General features: G+C 43.2%; 1 protein-coding gene across 1 annotated transcript in view; it reads left to right on the forward strand.

The window, feature by feature from the left end:
* Nucleotides 1-8,489, forward strand: part of LOC106821432 (ubiquitin carboxyl-terminal hydrolase 48-like) — a 45,977-nt gene extending 37,488 nt beyond the window's left edge. Inside the window, exons 25-26 of the mRNA XM_014826229.1 lie at nucleotides 6,190-6,216; nucleotides 7,585-8,489. Of these exons, the coding sequence (XP_014681715.1) occupies nucleotides 6,190-6,216; nucleotides 7,585-7,607 (50 nt within the window). The 3' untranslated portion in view covers nucleotides 7,608-8,489. The remainder of the gene's footprint in view (nucleotides 1-6,189; nucleotides 6,217-7,584) is intronic.
* The last annotated feature ends 9,011 nt before the right edge of the window (nucleotides 8,490-17,500 follow it).

A 17,500-nucleotide genomic window follows, 5' to 3' on the forward strand; every position in this document is an offset into this window, starting at 1 on the left:
TGACAGCATCTGCTCTTGTTCCTTTGGCGATGACTGGCAAGGTTTAGCGAAAGTTGCCTGAGAGCAGGACAGTCGCACCTCCCATGACGTTTGTGTTGTGCCGAAGGTCTTGTAGTGTGTTGTCGAGTGCTTCAAAGCCGCCTTTGTGGCTCATGGTTGCCTCGTCCCAGATGATGAGCTTGCACTCTTGGAACAGCTTGGCCTTTGTGGAGCCACGGCTGATGTTGCAGGTTGGATTTTCCCGCTTTGCCAGGTTGAATGGCAGCTTGAAGGCCGAGTGAGCAGTGCGCCCTCCGTCCAGCAGGGTGGCAGGAATGTCGCTTGAAGCAACTGCCAAGGCAATCTTCCTCGTCTGCCTGACCTTGACCACAAGAAGGTTGATAATGAAGGTCTTGCCTGTTCCGCCAGGAGCGTCGAGGAAGAAGAGGCCGCTACGTTTTTTTTATCAATTTTTTTTTGTCACATTTTTTGGGCCTAAAATGGTCGTCGCGTCATGATGATTCCGAATATATATGGTGTTGGGGGTCACCTCTTACGGGTCTCGAGAAGAGAGACGGACAGACAGATCCGGCCATTTATGTAAGATATATATATATATAAAATATAAATACTGTCGTCCCGGGAATGAGTTGGTTTTTCTTGCGGTTTCGACAAATAACCGGACGACGGCTCCGTCACTTGGCGTTAGGTAATGCCCCCTTCTCGCTTTCTCTCTGTTTGCATGCTGCTCCCGGTCCCAAGAATTGTTCGCTCTTTTTTTCTGCGAATGAGACGATGTTTTTTCGTCAGGATTATTTACCTGTGAGCAACTTTTTTCGCGACTGCCTACACGACGCGAGCAAACAGACATTTGTAGCGCGCTAGCGGATAGCTGAAAATTGCGTCGGCTCGGTGTTTTGAGCTCGTGCCGACAAGCGGGCGTCCCCTTTGGCTGCGCGCGCGGTTTCTCGTGTCTGATGCATACACGTCGGCAAGCGGACATGGTCGGCGGCGTGACGTGGTGTGTGACCCACCACGCGCGCACGTTGATAAGAGGTACTTGAACTATAAATATGAGCGAGTGCTTCACTGTAGTGATGATGGAAAAAATACACACGAACGCACACACGCACGCGCGCGCACACGCGTACACGCGCATGCATGCACACACACACGAACGCACGCGCGCGCACACGCGCGCGCGCGCACACACACACACACACACACAACATATATATATTATAAATATATATATAAATATATAATATTATATATAATATCTATATATATATATATTATATATATATATATAATATGATATTAATTGTTTTTTAGAGTCACCTTGACAATCGTCAAAGATTGAGGCTAGGTTGCCATGGGGGCGGTCGTCCGTCCGTACGTCAGTCCGTCCGGTCCGTTCAACATTTGGCTTACGGTAACCGATAACTCAAGCAACGGCCCACATGTTTTGAAATTGCATACTGTTTGTTACTCCTTATGGAGAGAGATTGTGAAACGTTCTTATTTTGGGAGCACGCCAGTTGAACGCGTACAACGTTTCGAGCCGACGCCCGACTTTTTGGTAAAACTTCAAATACTGGTGCATAAGTCAAGTATCAGCGTTCAACGGCATTTTGCCTTCATTTTTGGTATGCGAATAAATAAGGAACTGGCCCCAAAACATATCACACAGGTTCTTGATTTTTTTTTTTTATTATGCAAATTAGGTAGATTTTGTCAATTTCACTATGCATTTCAGTGTCTGCCTACGGTCAATGATAACTCAAAAAGCCGTTTGACCCATCATGTTTACCATTCAATACAGTTGTTACTCCTATGGGAGAGATCTGAACGTCCTATTTTGGAGCACGCCAGTCGACCTACTTTCGAGCCACGCCCACTTTTTGGCAACAATGAAAATGGCCATAGATCTAGATTCATTCGATTTTGTTAAATGTTGGTATGTGAATGTGTAAGGCTAGCCCCAAAACAGTTGTTACTCCTATGGGAGAGACCTATAGAGATGGATCTTCTATCACACCCAAGGTGAGCTACAGTGCCATTGACACTTTCCTTACTATAAAGGCGACTGAATATTATCAAATTAGACACACACACGCACGCACGCACGCACGCACACACCACACACACACACACACACACACACACACACACACACACACACACACACACGCGCGCGCACACACACACACACATACTCATTTGCATTAAATAATTTGCCCATTATTGGGGACATTGATGATTTAATTGCGTTTGCTAGCGAACATTACACTGAGCTTATACGAATTTCTGTAGCGTATATTTATACTGAGCGAACGACAACATATAGCTTAAACGCACTAAATCTACTTATCGAAGGCTATAGTTCAATTAATGTTAATGTATAATTCATGAAGAATTATTTCACGTATTGCGAGAGATTTAAAAGTGATAGTGTCTTGATCCGAACTTTTCTCCTCAAATTAACTGCAGCAATACAACTACATGTCTAAGCACTGTCTGTGTAAGTTTTGCTGATGCGAAAATAATTATTTAGCACATTACTTAAATGTGTTTAAAATATTTATGCAGATAATTTTAGTGTACTTTAAGACACTTAATTATGTGTTAGTTACGGATGCAACACTTTATCTGTATTATTCGTGCGGATCTACCTTGACTCTGTATTGTTACCGAGCTTTCAACAATACACTGTGTGATGTCGAAAACCTAACACTATAATGTGTATCGTAGTACGTGTATTATTAGTTACCTGAATTATCTGATTTATATTATTACTGAATATTTTATTGAAAATATTTAGTTAAATTAAGTGCAACAACAATATTCTTATTTAATTTGACCTGATTTATTGATGTATATTCAATTGCATACTTTTAAATTAAGTATTGTTGCCCATTATATATAAAAATTAAAAACAACTTTGATTCGTGTTGAATTTATGTATCTTAGATTCCTGTTATTTATTGCTATACATCATACATGTTATATACCCGCTTGCACGTATGCACTCATAATACATGTAAATAATGCATCACATGTACATGATATTAATTATTATACATTTATGATGCATTGCACATGTATACTGTTTTAATTTCGGCAGAGTATAGAAAAAAATTCAGTTACACGCACATAATTGGGGCAAGAATTTCGTCCTCTTCTCTCGCAAATAAATTTGATATAGGTTTGTTTCTGATATCTGTTTTGGTTTGTTTTCGTCATAACATCTTTTGTTTGGCTCAATTCTGCGGTTAAGATGTAATCCACGAAATTAGCGCATATATTTAACTCTAACGAGGCAACTGGTTTGACAGTACATACGATGAAATGCAGACTAATGTAAAGGTTCGATGTGCCGTCTCAGATAGAGAGATACAGCTAGCAGTGACTGAAGGTATTTTTAAGGGTGCACAGGAACTGCTAATTATATTGTACCTCATCGTTAGCAAGGTCGGCTAGTGTTGACAGCACGCATTAGCATCAGGTGGAGCGTTCCTGTTCTCTCTCATACAAAAGTTTTTTCACACAGAACAAACATATCCCTGCCCGTCAAATGCGCGGGTTATATTTTAATAGGGTTAGATTTGTTTTAATCTCTGAATCAATATAAATTACGTGAATCGTTGGAGCAACGTAGAAAGAATACGCATGAAGTAGTGCGCGGCGGTATAGACTTTGAATGTGCGACAGTTCGTTTCGCAGGGGGCTTGCGTGCGTCGATAAGTAGTGCTCGTACACACTGTCGCATTTCGTCGCTATTCTTTGACACGGATATCGGAATTCCCAACGGCATATATTATTCTTGCGTTCTTCTGCCTTCCTCTAACGTCCGTCAGGCGAGCACGCACGCGGTACATATAGGTAACGGACGTGGTATAGGCAGGTTACGCACAATGTACGCACTAGTGTACAGACCAGTACGCACGCGCGCGGCACGTGTAGGTTAAGCACGCGGTACGGGCAGGTTACGCACACGGTACGGGCAGGTTACACAGACAATACGTGTAGGTTACACAGACAATACGTGCAGGTTACGCACGCGGTACGGGTAGGTTACACAGACAATACGTGCAGGTTACATAGACAATACACGTGTGCAGGTTACCCAAATATACAGACAAGTGCGTACGCTTAAGGTACGTGTAGGTTAGCCATTACGGTAATGGCGGAGGGCGGGGAGCTGATGGCGGGGACGGGGGATGGGGGACGTGGAGGCGGGGGGGGGGGTCGCGTGGGGCGGCTCCGCCCAATTTTCTGCCGTGCGTGCGATAATGGGCCGCCGTTATTTCGCCGCAATTTATCCGTGTCTGTCTGTCTGTCTGGCTGGCTGGCTGACTGGCTGACTGGCTGGCTGGCTGCGGGCGCGGGCGAAGAGATGCTGCCCGCCTGTGTTTTGGCAGCAATTTCGCGGGGATTCGTTGCGCCGCTGTTCGCAAACTTGCCGAACTGTGTGCGCCGCGCACTCACTCTAAGCGATCCGTGACCGTCGGATTACTCATCGCTCGCTATGCGCACGTGTTATACGGCCGGTGCCGACGTGTGGTTACCGCTGACCCGGCCCTGCGCCGCCTGTGAGCGACAGCTATCAGATAATCAGCAACCGCATTCATGATCTCATTGCGATTTACTTTCCGTCTTCGAATCTGATGTACTTAACTGTTCCTGATGTCGTTGCGAGTTTACCCCTGTTTGGAATTTGAACGATCCGATGCTACGATAATCGGATATCGTTGCGAATCTAGGCGTCTTTGGTGTTTCTTTAATTGATTTTTTATTGTCGGTATCGGGCATGGTGTGCGGGGCATTCCGAACGCATTGTGCGCTTCGTGTCGACGTCGTGAAAAAACCCAGTGAGCGAAATTTGCCTTATTGTATGCGAGCGCAAATTTTTGTTTAACTTCACAAGATGGCCGGCGTGATACGGAGCACGAACGCGTAGCCCTCCGAAGGTGAAAGCTTTGTACGCTCGGTCGTGAGCGACGAAAAAACCTTCACTCGTTATTCATTCATCGGGCTCGAGTTCGCAACGAACCAGGTGGTTTTTAAATGTCAAATTACAGTGAGAAGGTGTATGCGTCCCTCTCCATTTTAACTCCGTGCGTGCGCGTGCATTGTGTCAACTCGTACAACAGGCCACCACCATAATTTCATCGACAATCGACTGTTTTACGGCGTTTTCCCCCCTACAATGCTCGCGCCTGGCCGTCCATTGAGCAAAAATTTGAAATTTCGAACGAAATCGCGCCAATGTGAAACAAAGTGGGATGAAGGCCGCAGTCGCGGGAAGCTGGGGAAAGGAGAGCCGGAGAGAGGTGGCTGTGTGGGGCGGTTGAAGACGCTATTGCCGTGTGTGGGAGGGTGCGCTGACGGTGGGCGAGACTCAATACTATCCTCCTCCCCTCCTCTTTCTCGCCCTTATCCCTTCTGCCGTACTGACGATGTGTGTGCGCAGACGTGTATTTTCGCGTCGGAGGACGACGCTCGTTAGGCTTTGTTTGTAGAGGGAACGCCATGACGCGCACTTATAGCCTCCCTATATACCAAGTGAAAATGTCTGCGCCTCTGGCTTTGTCGTAGGTTAATAGTCCTGCGTGGTCAGAGTTGAAGGTACTCGTATTCGGATACTGCAAGAGTCGCCCGCTTCACTAATATATATATATATATATATATATATATATATATATATATATATATATATATATGTGTGTGTGTGTGTGGAAATGCTTTACATAGCTGTGTCGTTGCATTTGGGTTACAATGGAGTTGGTCTGTTTTTGTTACTGTTGGGGTGGGTAATTTTGCGTTCTATGACACACTGAGCTATCAAATGGTGTCGTGATAGTTTCCAAATTGGTGGTAATTAAACAAAAATACGTGTACCTTGGCAATAAGATGAAAGTGTTAATATGCCTGTATTTTGTAACCTGAATACCTGCTGTAGTAAAATTGAGATGTTACACTGTCGTTATCCGTAGGGCTAATTTGCATTAATAAAATTATTTGCGCATATGTGTGAAATAATATGCACATTGACTGTGTTTAAACGTTGAAACTAGGGAAAGCTAGTGATGTTGACGGTTGTACATATGAAACTGATGTAATAATAATAACTTTGTTAGATGACTTGGTTACGTGAATGTAGGCTGCGTTTTACATAACTTTTCATCATATCTGCCTGTTTTTCAGCATCTACACCGGAAACTGGATTTAAAGGTATGTTTGCACATTTATATGGAAAACAATATAAAAATGTAAGTAATTTAATATATTTTAGGCCATTAGATTCGTGTTTGATGTTGTTAATATTTGTGTTATGTCAGGGTTTGTGAGGGGGTATATAGGAACTGCTATTGTTCGTTTATTCTTCGGTAATGTAGTGCTGTGCCATAGCTTAGTATTGGGTTACGAAATTTTATTGAAATATGTGTATTTATTATATAAACTGGCTCGACGTAAACTTATTTTTTAGATATTTGTATTCAATTAAATTAAGTACAAATTGAGTCATACTATCTACGAGTAAATTCGTTAGCTGTTATATTTTTTCTCAGATCGGAGTTTTTCCAGCTTGTTCTTGAACTATAGAATTTAATAGTAACTGCATCCACCCTTAATTCTGTTCCATCACGTGCGCCCAATTTTCCGAATGGAAAAAACCACTTCTAGTTGTGTGTGGGTATGTATGTGTGTGTACATCTGGACGGGTGAGCGCGGGCGCGTGCATGTTTGTGGGTTCGCGTGTGCATGTGTGTTTCTGTGTATGTGTCACTGTGCACGCGCGATTTATTTGCGTGCGCGCGTGTGTGCGTATGCGTACGCGCGTGCATATGCGTGCCTGTAAGTGTTGCCGAAGTTGTGACGACCACATCAGCGGTGGTGCGTCCTCCGCCCATGCACACAGCACGGGCTAACGTCGTCGTCCTGCTATTGTGATGTGTGTACCACGCATGCAGAATCACGTACTCATAAGGTACATTACACATAAACATACGCATCAGGTCAGTTTATGGTGCCGGGTCAAAGAACGAGCAGCTGCTCGAGTTACTTCTGAACGTTTTTTTTTTATCCCGCATAACAAAGGGCCGGTCAATATATCTCCAAATAAAATCGACATGCCTCGGGATACGTTGTTCGCGCTACCCCGTTCACGTCTGCTTCACGTATTGGCCGCTAATCCGGGGCCCGTTGTCAGAAACAAAATTGGTCTTAACATTAGTCTTTACATTAACTTTTTTTCCTAGACCGTTGACAGAAACGCTGCGAAGTTACGAGAATGAAAAATCGTAGCAGATTTCCTCATAACAATACGAAACAAAGTGATGTCGACGGTCTAGGAGAAATTGTTAATGTTATGACTAATTTGGTTTCTGACATGTCGGTCTTATCATTGCGGTGGATGTAATTACGACGTAGTGCTCGTGGGCATTGCCTGGTTGGATGCTGGGATATTGGAGTGCGTTTGTGCGTGTGGGTTGGTGGTGTTTACGTAGATAACATTTCATTAGCTATATAGTTTGAGGTAAATATAGATGATCGCTGCGTCCGCTGTGTTCTTTTGATCAACAATCGCCGCTGTTTTAGGTACAGGACTGCTTGGCCACTGACGCACGCGAGCGGGAGCAGCGGCGCGGCGGACGGCTCGACTAGACGAGGTGTTCTCGTTCACTGCGAAATCTGCGCTGCTAGTAGTGCGCACGGGGGCTTCAAGCTGCCTCCCTTTCCATCCGTGTCGTACTCTCACGATAGCTCGTTTCTTTTTTCACACGAGCTGTCGTCTCGAGGTGCTCTCATTCGTCGCCGCGCGCGTGTTCGAAATTGGGCACTTTTGCGTTGATCAGTCGTAACATCTAACTTAACTGGTACTCATGTATTGGAGAATGTGCGCTAGTGCGTGTGCGTCTAGCAAGGCTATTGGATGGTCTTAACCGGTGAACTCTCTTACATAAGTAGTGAACCCACAAATGAGAGATGTATCGTTTGTAGAAACTCATAACAGCGACAGAGAGGAACAGCTAGCTACTCGAACTTCTATGTAATATAAAGTGATTGTGGCCGAGCAGGATCACGTAATAAGCTCAGTATCCATTATTCGTTTCCGATACGCTCATATAATCTACACGTATACATGTATATAGCGCTAATTACGTTTCGACGTGTTTGGAAATCACATAATTATGACGTCCGTCTGTCTGGCGATAGACAGCGGAGTTTTTTGTGCGAATATAATTCTCTCGTACGTCGCTTACATTGGCGGTAGTGGCGATGGCGACGGTTGCAGCCGTAGTTTGCGTTTACACGAAAATGCGTTTGTCCACTATGACCTGTGTTTACCTGTTGGACTCAAAGAGGCTGACTGGACTTTGTTTTATTTACATTTACAAGAACCTGGTGAGGTAGAGCTCATAGCCTTCACGGTTATGAGAATGGTGGCAAGGTTATTCTAGACAATCGAGAGTTTGATAATATTAAAGTGTCTGAATTTTGTGTATTCATGTTATGTATTTATTTTTGGCAGCCAACAGTCTGTGCGTGCGTGCGTGCGTGCGTGCGTGTGTGTGTGTGCGCGCGTTTGTGTATGTGTGAGTGTGAGTGTGTGTGTGTGTGTGTGTGTGTGTGTGCGCGCGCGCGCGTTTGTGTATGTGTGAGTGTGAGTGTGTGTGTGTGTGTGTGTGTGTGCGTGCGTGCGTGCGTGCGTGCGTGTGTGTGTGTGTGTGCGTGGCTTGATGATATTTAGGAAGAGTTAGTTGGAAAGGCATCAAGATTAGTTTCAAGTTTTGTGGCCTATCTAGCAATATCTATACCTGTATATGGCCAACTATAGCAGCAACCATATTTGACTCATTGCTATTGCACGTGTATCGAACATATACAGAAAGGCTATGCAAATAAAGACCTTCCTTGTAAATGCTCATCTTGTGTGATTGTACTCTACGAGTATGTATGCATGCTAGGCCTATACGGATATTTTCCATCGGGTAATTTTTCGTATTTTAGTTCTATGCGTGCGTTTAATGGCAATGATCATTACAAATAAGCTACGTTTGGAAATGCGATTTCGTTATGCAGTTAAACTTCCTTTGAAATTATTTGCGAATGAGATCAGTGTATGTCGTCTAGCTAAAAGGAGGCGAGTGCACGTGCTACAATCCTGCACATCTTTCATTACACATCTTTTAGCTACGACAATTCGACCCCCCCCCCCTACACCTCGCGGCAGCGTGCGAGCGAGCTACAGGTGATTGTGACGTAGAAATTTCGAATTAAACCGTAGACGCTGCTCGTTTCACCCTAGAAGCCACGACAACGCCACCACCGCAGCAGCGTGCGTGCGAGCTACATGCGAGTGGTGCCGGGGAAATTATTCACGAGTATTTAATGAGCAAAACAATACCAGATGTTTGAGGATTAACCGAATATTACAGAGGTTATTGCAAGTTTAGCATGCCTACCCCCTTAATGTATACGCACTCAAATGGGAAATATACGATCTGCATTTTTTGTGATAAAAAAAATTGCTCAAGGGTGTCAGAGCGGCACCCGGTGGATTCCGGTTCAGGATAGTCTAAAGGTAGGGGCACACGAGCGATTTTTATCGCCCGATCGCCGCGAATTTTAAAATCGCTCGAAAAATTCGCGCGTGTGCCCGTTCACGTCGACGCCGATTTTACTCGCCCGTACGAATCGCCCGTATCCAAAATGTTAGATATTTTCGGGCGATTATTTACTGGCAAATTCGCCCGTGTGCCCGTGACCGGCGTATTTTGTCGCCCGATAAATTTTTCTAAACCAATCGGACGTGTTGTTGATATCATGTGATGCATCATGTGATCATGTGATTCCGTCGAGTGGCGTACGCGTACGCTCTCAAATTCGCTACGTGTGCCCCTTCGTGATCGGGCGATTAAATTCGCTACGTGTGCCCCTTCGTGATCGGGCGATTAAATTCGCTGGCGATTTTAATCGCCGCGATCGGGCGATAAAATACGCTCGTGTGCCCCTAGCATAAAGATCAGTAAACCACGAAAAAACCTTGTATATACCCGATTGCAACGTTTAGTTAAATTTCCCTTCTCGGCAACTCGGGGCAAACAAACACCGACTCACATTTCTCGTGCTCGTATAGCGTGCTTTCTCTTTATCGTATAGCGTCAATCGCTAAAGTGTTCTTTTAGGAGGAATTCTTATTTGGAGGAAGAAAGCTTTATCAGTGCGGCATATAGTTTCAAAGTGCATTATTTATCTATGCGATTCCTTATCTAGTTACTGCTAATTCGATAATGAGTAATCAATATTTGCTATATTTGTTTGTCCGCATGTTATTGTTTCAAAATGATAAATTTTCGAAATAGGATATTCTCAACAAGTGACACGATCTAAGCATCTTCGTTTAATTTAAAATGCTATTAAAACTAAAATTAAACTAAAATGTGCGTCTTCGGTATGTAGAGGTTGTATGTACAGACGTTTTTTTGTTTCAGACTGACCTAGATTTCGTGACCCGATTTAAAGCAAAAATATATCATTACCAACATTGTACGATTCCAAAATCGTGAAAAATTGTGCGTTTCAAAAGCTACCATGCACCCGCCCTTACATTGCACATTATTGGTGTCTATTTTAGATTTCTTAACGTGAGATCGCTTTAACCGCAGCAACAACGGCACCGCGTCTATTCCTGCACAGATCTACAGTATATTCATCTTCATAAAGCTTTCGCTAATTTCGACAATATAATAGAATAATTGATTGATCTGTTTTTGCAGGCCATAAAGAGGAAAGCGCACGAGTGTCATATATCCCAGTAAAGCCCACGTGTGTATGCAAGTACTACACGACACTGGTCGCGTATCGTACGTTGGTATGCACATTATCTCTCACTATCAGACACTAAAAAGACAAGCTAACATTAACGTTTTATTTTGTAATTTATGTGCTTAAAACTCAGTATGTTGCAATAAAAAGAAGCGATGTTGCTAATCAATGTTAAAGGTTGAATAGAGAGAAATATATGATGTAGATTTTGAAGGAAAGTTTTCACAAATGTGCTGAAATATACCAATTTAAAAAAAAATTAATAGTACGTAATCTATTTTCCTGATCTACGGAATATTTTGTGTATTTTCTGCTAGTTTATTTTTTTATCCATTTGTAAAAACGTGAAATGTTATGTATGTACATGCTGAATTGCAGAAATTTTCCATGTAGATAGATGGATATTTGTGAGCTATAGCATACTTTAGCTATCCTTACTTTTAGTCAAACCACTGTGTGGGGTTCTATAGAAAAAAGTGTGAAACCCCAAAAGGTTATTAATTCCTGTAGAGAAATTCGAAATTCTTCTTAACCTATCACGAAAAAAAAACTAAATGGAACGCATATATTATCTTTGCATATAATATAATATATTGCATAAGGCACAGCGAAGTATTAACAGGATTAAATTATCTCTATAATCTATTATTTTTAAAGTGCGATTAATGCGGCTTTGAAAACAACCATTTTTCTTACAGCTCACAACAACAGAATTGCTTTCGGCTTGTGATCTCGATGCATATAGATTCGTCTAGAAATCGATTTTTATTTAAACACGTTAATCCTATTAATGCCTCGTTATTGGGTTGCATGTGTATTTTACCACTCGTTTATTTATATACACAGAAACGCACTCGGAATTTACCTTACGACTAATATATAGATATATATATATTATATATAACAACAAAATTGTGAGAGCTAGTATAAGGAGTTTATATAATTTGAGCCTTTACATGTTTGAGTTTTTCGTTTTGCCGCAGTAAACCAGAGTTTGTTATCAGCGACTAATTGCAATTTTTCGTGCAGCCATTTTGTGCAAAAGTTTCTGCCAGGTGGATTGTGAGAACGACCACACCCGTTGGTCGAGGAACGATCGGGAGGCTGATGCCGCGGTCACTACCCCGCATCACTTCGTGACCGCCTGCTTCTGCCCTATATTCTCCGCAGACTCACCTGCTAGACCAATGACTGGCTAGTTAACGCGCCCGCTTGCGTCTCACTGTACGCATCCTCGCTTGTGCGCATTACCTGCGTACGTGCCGCGCATTGGTCCCCGTGCATGTGCATTATAACGGCAATTAAATTTCCTGGGTTGACCTAGCCGGTTCGTGCATGTATACGGAGCTCATGCGGCATAACTGAACGCCTGAGTTCACCCAAAACAAGCCTAGCCGACCCTTGTCAGTCCGCGCAATACACACACGCACACACACACATGGTAGCGATGAGAGCCGAGCCAACATCTCATTCACCGTGCAGTTATTCGGCTGGTTCTTGTTCTCGTGCTCTCTGTCAGCCAACTGAATTCACCGTTCTGAGGAGTCGCCTGGATTAGCTGAGACTGCCCAACGTGCGAGGGAGAAAAGGAGATCCAGAGCGAGCGAGGGCGAGAGGCGGACAGACGGATAAGTAAGGGCCCAGTCCCCGGACGGTCAAGGACTTGTTTGCTTCGCCTACTGTTCCACCTCATGTAAGTAAGCGTGCACGCGCCGACGCGATAAATGGTTTGTTGATAAGCGGCGACCAATTTCTCGCTTCCAGAATCGATGAGAAAGCAACTTTTTCTGCTGTTTTTTCGCAAGGCAAAACAGTAGCGGCGCAGTGCGATGCCGGATTGACGGAACGCTGTAATTTGTGTATTGCATACCGCGCAAAAAAGAAGCGCTCCGTTATGAGAGAGAGATGGAAGAAAAAAGGTAAAAAAAAGTTGATGTCCTTCCTAATCTCTCGCGAGGATAGGCGCTTTCTAGTTTGCCTCTGTTTTTCGAATCGCTTGTCAGAGTTGGCGTTTAGCCTAATCGTTGTTTTGGTGGGGTTTTCTTCACGGGATTTCCTTCGTAGAAAATACTCTCGATAAGGGTAAGAGAGCGAGAGAGGGGGAGGGGGTCTTAGAGAGAGAGAGAGAGAGAGACGAGTCGATTGTCTCCGTAGAATCGGTGGTTTATAGGTAGTCCGTATGTGATGGCGCTCTTGCGTTCTGGCTGTCAGTCGACAGAGACGTACGCCCCGCGTCATTACGATATCCGTGTAGTGTGAGTGAGGATTTCTGTGCTGTATAGCCTGCGCCGAAAGAGACAGAGAGACAAGCGTAGTGATAGAGAAACACATATAGTGACAGAGAGAGAGAGGGGAGAGGCAGAATGACAGAGAAAGAGAGAGAGGCGCAGAGTGACAGAGAGACACACATAGTGACAGAAAGAGGGAGAGAGACAGAGAAACAAAGAGAGAGGGAGAGAGACAGAGAAACAAAGAGAGAGGGAGAGAGAGACAGAATGACAGATAAAGAGAGGGCGAGAGAGAGACAAAGAGACACTCAGAGTGACGGAGAGGGAGAGAGAGAGAGAGAGAGAGAGAGAGAGAGAGAGAGAGAGAGAGAGAGAGAGAGAGAGAGAGAGAGAGAGAGATCAAGAAGAGAACACTTTTTACCCGTCAAAACTGGAATCGTAACGCGCGCGTTTGTGATTTTGCAATTCAACGCTGTTTCGCGGTGAATATAAATAAATCTATAAATAAATAAATAAATAAATATAAATGATAAATAATATAAATGAATGTAAAGGTGTGCATTTCTGCGACTCTGTGTGCATGCATGCGTGCGTGCGTGCGTGCGCGTGTGTGTACGCATGCAGGTATGCGCGCGTGTGTGAGTGAGCAAGCTTGTTCCTGTGTATCTATGCATATATATAATTAGTTCTTTTCGCAAGAAACCCGTTAATTGACACAGTGAACATCTTGAACACGAGCATTATTTTTAACAGTACACATCACAGATCAAATTCTACCCGTGTAATGACAACTGGCACCCGTAGTTCTGAAAATTCGCTATTTCAAAATGGAATCCTCCATATTTGAATGGATCTTCATACACGCACGCACGCACACACATACACACGCGCGCACACATTTCCATTTATTTCTATTATAAATTTATTATTTATATTTAGTTATAAACAAGGTATACTATTTATCACAAGGAATATAGTCGTAATTTTTTTTTACCCATGTTATAGATGTTTTACGATCATTGCGTTTTACAAGATCTGATATTCTGTCCTCGTCTATATCGGATTTCACGGCACACGACGTGCTCTTTCAATAATCCGTATCGTAAATTCCCGCCGCCATCTTGAAACGTCATCAGGAAAAGTCAAGGGAGATAAACAAACGCTGCTCGTAGCATTGCGTCGTAGAGAAATGTGATTCTGTGCGCAAAGTTGAGTATTTTGATCATAGTCTCACGTTAGATTAACAAAAATCAATATGAGTGACGAAGTATTAACCCTAGAGATTGTAGAAACTTAGTCTGTGACGGTTTTGAAAGAGTTTGTGAGGGAAAGAGAGCTATACAAGTGACATGGACAAAGTAAGAACTTTAAGTTAAAACTAAGAACCGGCCCACGGCATACCTAGCCAAATGACTTAAAACTACCTCTTCTTCTACCTACCTCTGAAGAAGTTTCAAAACAGAAGGACGGGCACTGTCACTCTAATGCTGTATATTAAGCCTACTACGTCTACTCTAACTCAAGGCTATAGCCTTGGCTCATATTAGTATTGCTCAGTAAGCATTCTGCATGAAAGGGTCATTTTCGTAAGCGAATGTCTATTTCATTAACTTTGCCTCTGTGCGGAATGCGTGCAGTGTCCAGAACAACATGCGCCTAGTTTAATTATTGGTGATATGCGATGGCTACATGCGTTCACACACTGTCTTGACATAAATGTTGTCATTCATTGCGATGCAGCGTACCCCGACCGCTGCTACCACATATACGGCTTCCGTTTTGCCATCGATTCTCCGGATATATAGGTATAGTAATAGTACGTCACTGTCCAGCGCTGAGCGGTAGATGCCGAAATTGTCTGGTGTCAGCCCTCTTCATGTAGGTGTCGAATAATATATACTATATATATATATATATATATATATATATATATATATATATATATACACACACATATATATATATATATATATATATATATATATGTGTGTGTGTGTGTGTGTGTGTTATGTAATGTGTATGTGTGTGTGCGCGCACACACGCGTCCGCGTATGTGAGTGAGCGAGAGACATTGAGAAAAAGAGAGCGAAAAATAGAGGGGGAGATAAAGAATGACAAGTTAAGACTCGAACTTAACAACAGCAGAGAGCCTTCCGGCGTTAACACATTAATGCTAAGTGTAAGTTGATGTTGGAGAGGCTATATTTTACCTGATGAATTGCCGTCAAATCGTCTATACTTAGTCTCCCCTCACGTCCCACTCTATAGTTCTACAGGCCTAGTATACCCGTGCTTGTTCATCGCCCACACAAACCGCTTTTGCCAACAAAATTTGTTGTTCCCCTCCAGTTCGCGGTACGTGCTGCGATGTGGCATTTTTACCTGAATATGGCGTAACAGATTTTACAGCTTCATTCTGTAATTTGTTGATGTGTTTCTTTTCTGTTCTTTACATTTGTTTCTGGCGATTAGTGGTTCGCGTTATGAGTGTTGCAATTGTGCGTTGATGCAACATCTAACTGCTACTCCTGTGAGTATTACTGGAGCCGCCTAGGGCCGTTAATGTCACGTTTCTCGCCGCCTCCGTCGTCTTTCGTCGCAGTTGTCGTCGTTGTCGTTGCCGTCATATTTCGTCGACGTCACTACTTGCGTCAAAACGGCGTCGCCGGCGCCGTCACGTTTTTTCACCGCCGTTTTCAAGTTCATGGTTGTCGTCGTCGTATTTGAAAAACGACAACGCCGATGAAAAATGACGGCGATAAAAAGAATAACATAGACATAAGCCACATCTTCAAGTAAACGACGTCTAAAAAACGGGTGGCGACCATGACGTCAATGACGTCGTCGTCAACAACAACGACGAACACCGACAAAAATTGACAACAACGACGTCGGCATATCCGACGACGACACGGCCGACGAAATATGATAACTATACCGCCGACGACAATTGACTGACGACAACAACGTCGACGAAAAATTATAACTAAGACGACCCAACGCAAAGTTCCGACGACGATGACAACGACAAGATGACATGACTGTGTCGCCGTGTTTTAGCTTGTCGGCACGACTATTGATGACAACGTCGACGAAAAATGATAGCTACAGCGAGGACGACGATGACGACAACAGTGACTAAAATCGTGACGGCCCTGGCAGCGAAAACGTGATGATGACGTCACTGGGCGGGTTCCTTGGAATACACCTCGATTGCTGGCTTATTTGTTACTAATTTCGAACAAATTGTTGTAATATTTGAAAAGGTAATTGGAAGGAAATTGAGACAGTGAGCACGACAGCGATATATATATATTTATTTATTTATATGGTGCGTGTGTATGTGCGTGTGTATGTGCTTGTGCGTGCGCGCGCGTGTGTGTGTTATGTGTGTGACACGCACACTCGCACGCACGGATGCGCCCGCGCACACACACCGTCTTTCTTATCTCTCACTCCGCTCTCCTCATCCCCTCCTCCCTCTATCTCTTTTTCCTACCTTAAACTACTCCGCCAGCACCAGCTGTAATTGTACGTCACCGAAGCTTACTTACAGTAACGGACCCTAATTTACAAAACCACAGGTCCTTAAGACGCGTCTGCGCTGTACATATCTGGCGTGACTAAACAGTCATCACTTCACCTCCGTGGGTGTTTCTGTGTCAGGCCTGCTCATCTAAAATTGGGTAAATTTTGGTTTGAGTCAAATGCACAGAAGCGCTCCTTGTCTTGCTACAGCTGACGGTTGGCATTCCTAAGATGACAGTTAGTCTAATGCAGCTACAGTAAATGCCATAATTTCCTTATACATACAGACACACATACGTGCACACAGACAGTCTTAAATACACGCTCGGATCTTTGCCTTCGAAAAACTGCTAAAATAAATTAGTCGTAGTTCGCCCTTTCCGGTAGTCTCTGGAATTTAATCGTACATTAAAATGCTGATCGAATATTTGTTAATAGACGTATTATTTTTTAAATATTATTAACGATAAATATAATAGAGGTAACGTGAACGTACACACAAAACACATTGGCGGTACATTAAACGTCGATAAGCCACGATCACCCTATTTTTCACCGAACTGAACTATAATGTCGTACAGTAGGCCCTACCTACCTGAGAGTATTTCTTAACAGATTCGACCGTTCGATGGATGTTAAAGCAATTTTAAATTTTGCATTTAAAAAAATAACCGCGTCCAGCAGAAAATGGGCGTGACTTAAGTAACTTATCGGCTTTAAGTTTAAAAAAAACTAAAAATATCGAATATTGGCTAACCCAATTGAACTCTGATTTTTACATGTCATGATTTTAATACGAAACGCGGGATGCTTTCGTATCACTTTTTTCTAAACGTACAACACAGCACAATATTTAACAATTCAACTATTATAATTTTGTTACGTATAGAAGCGTGGTTTTTGTTTTTAACGTACATAATGCCTTTAAT

Source organism: Priapulus caudatus, unplaced genomic scaffold (assembly GCF_000485595.1).
Source record: "Priapulus caudatus unplaced genomic scaffold, Priapulus_caudatus-5.0.1 Scaffold73, whole genome shotgun sequence".
Classification (NCBI taxonomy): domain Eukaryota; kingdom Metazoa; phylum Priapulida; class Priapulimorpha; order Priapulimorphida; family Priapulidae; genus Priapulus; species Priapulus caudatus.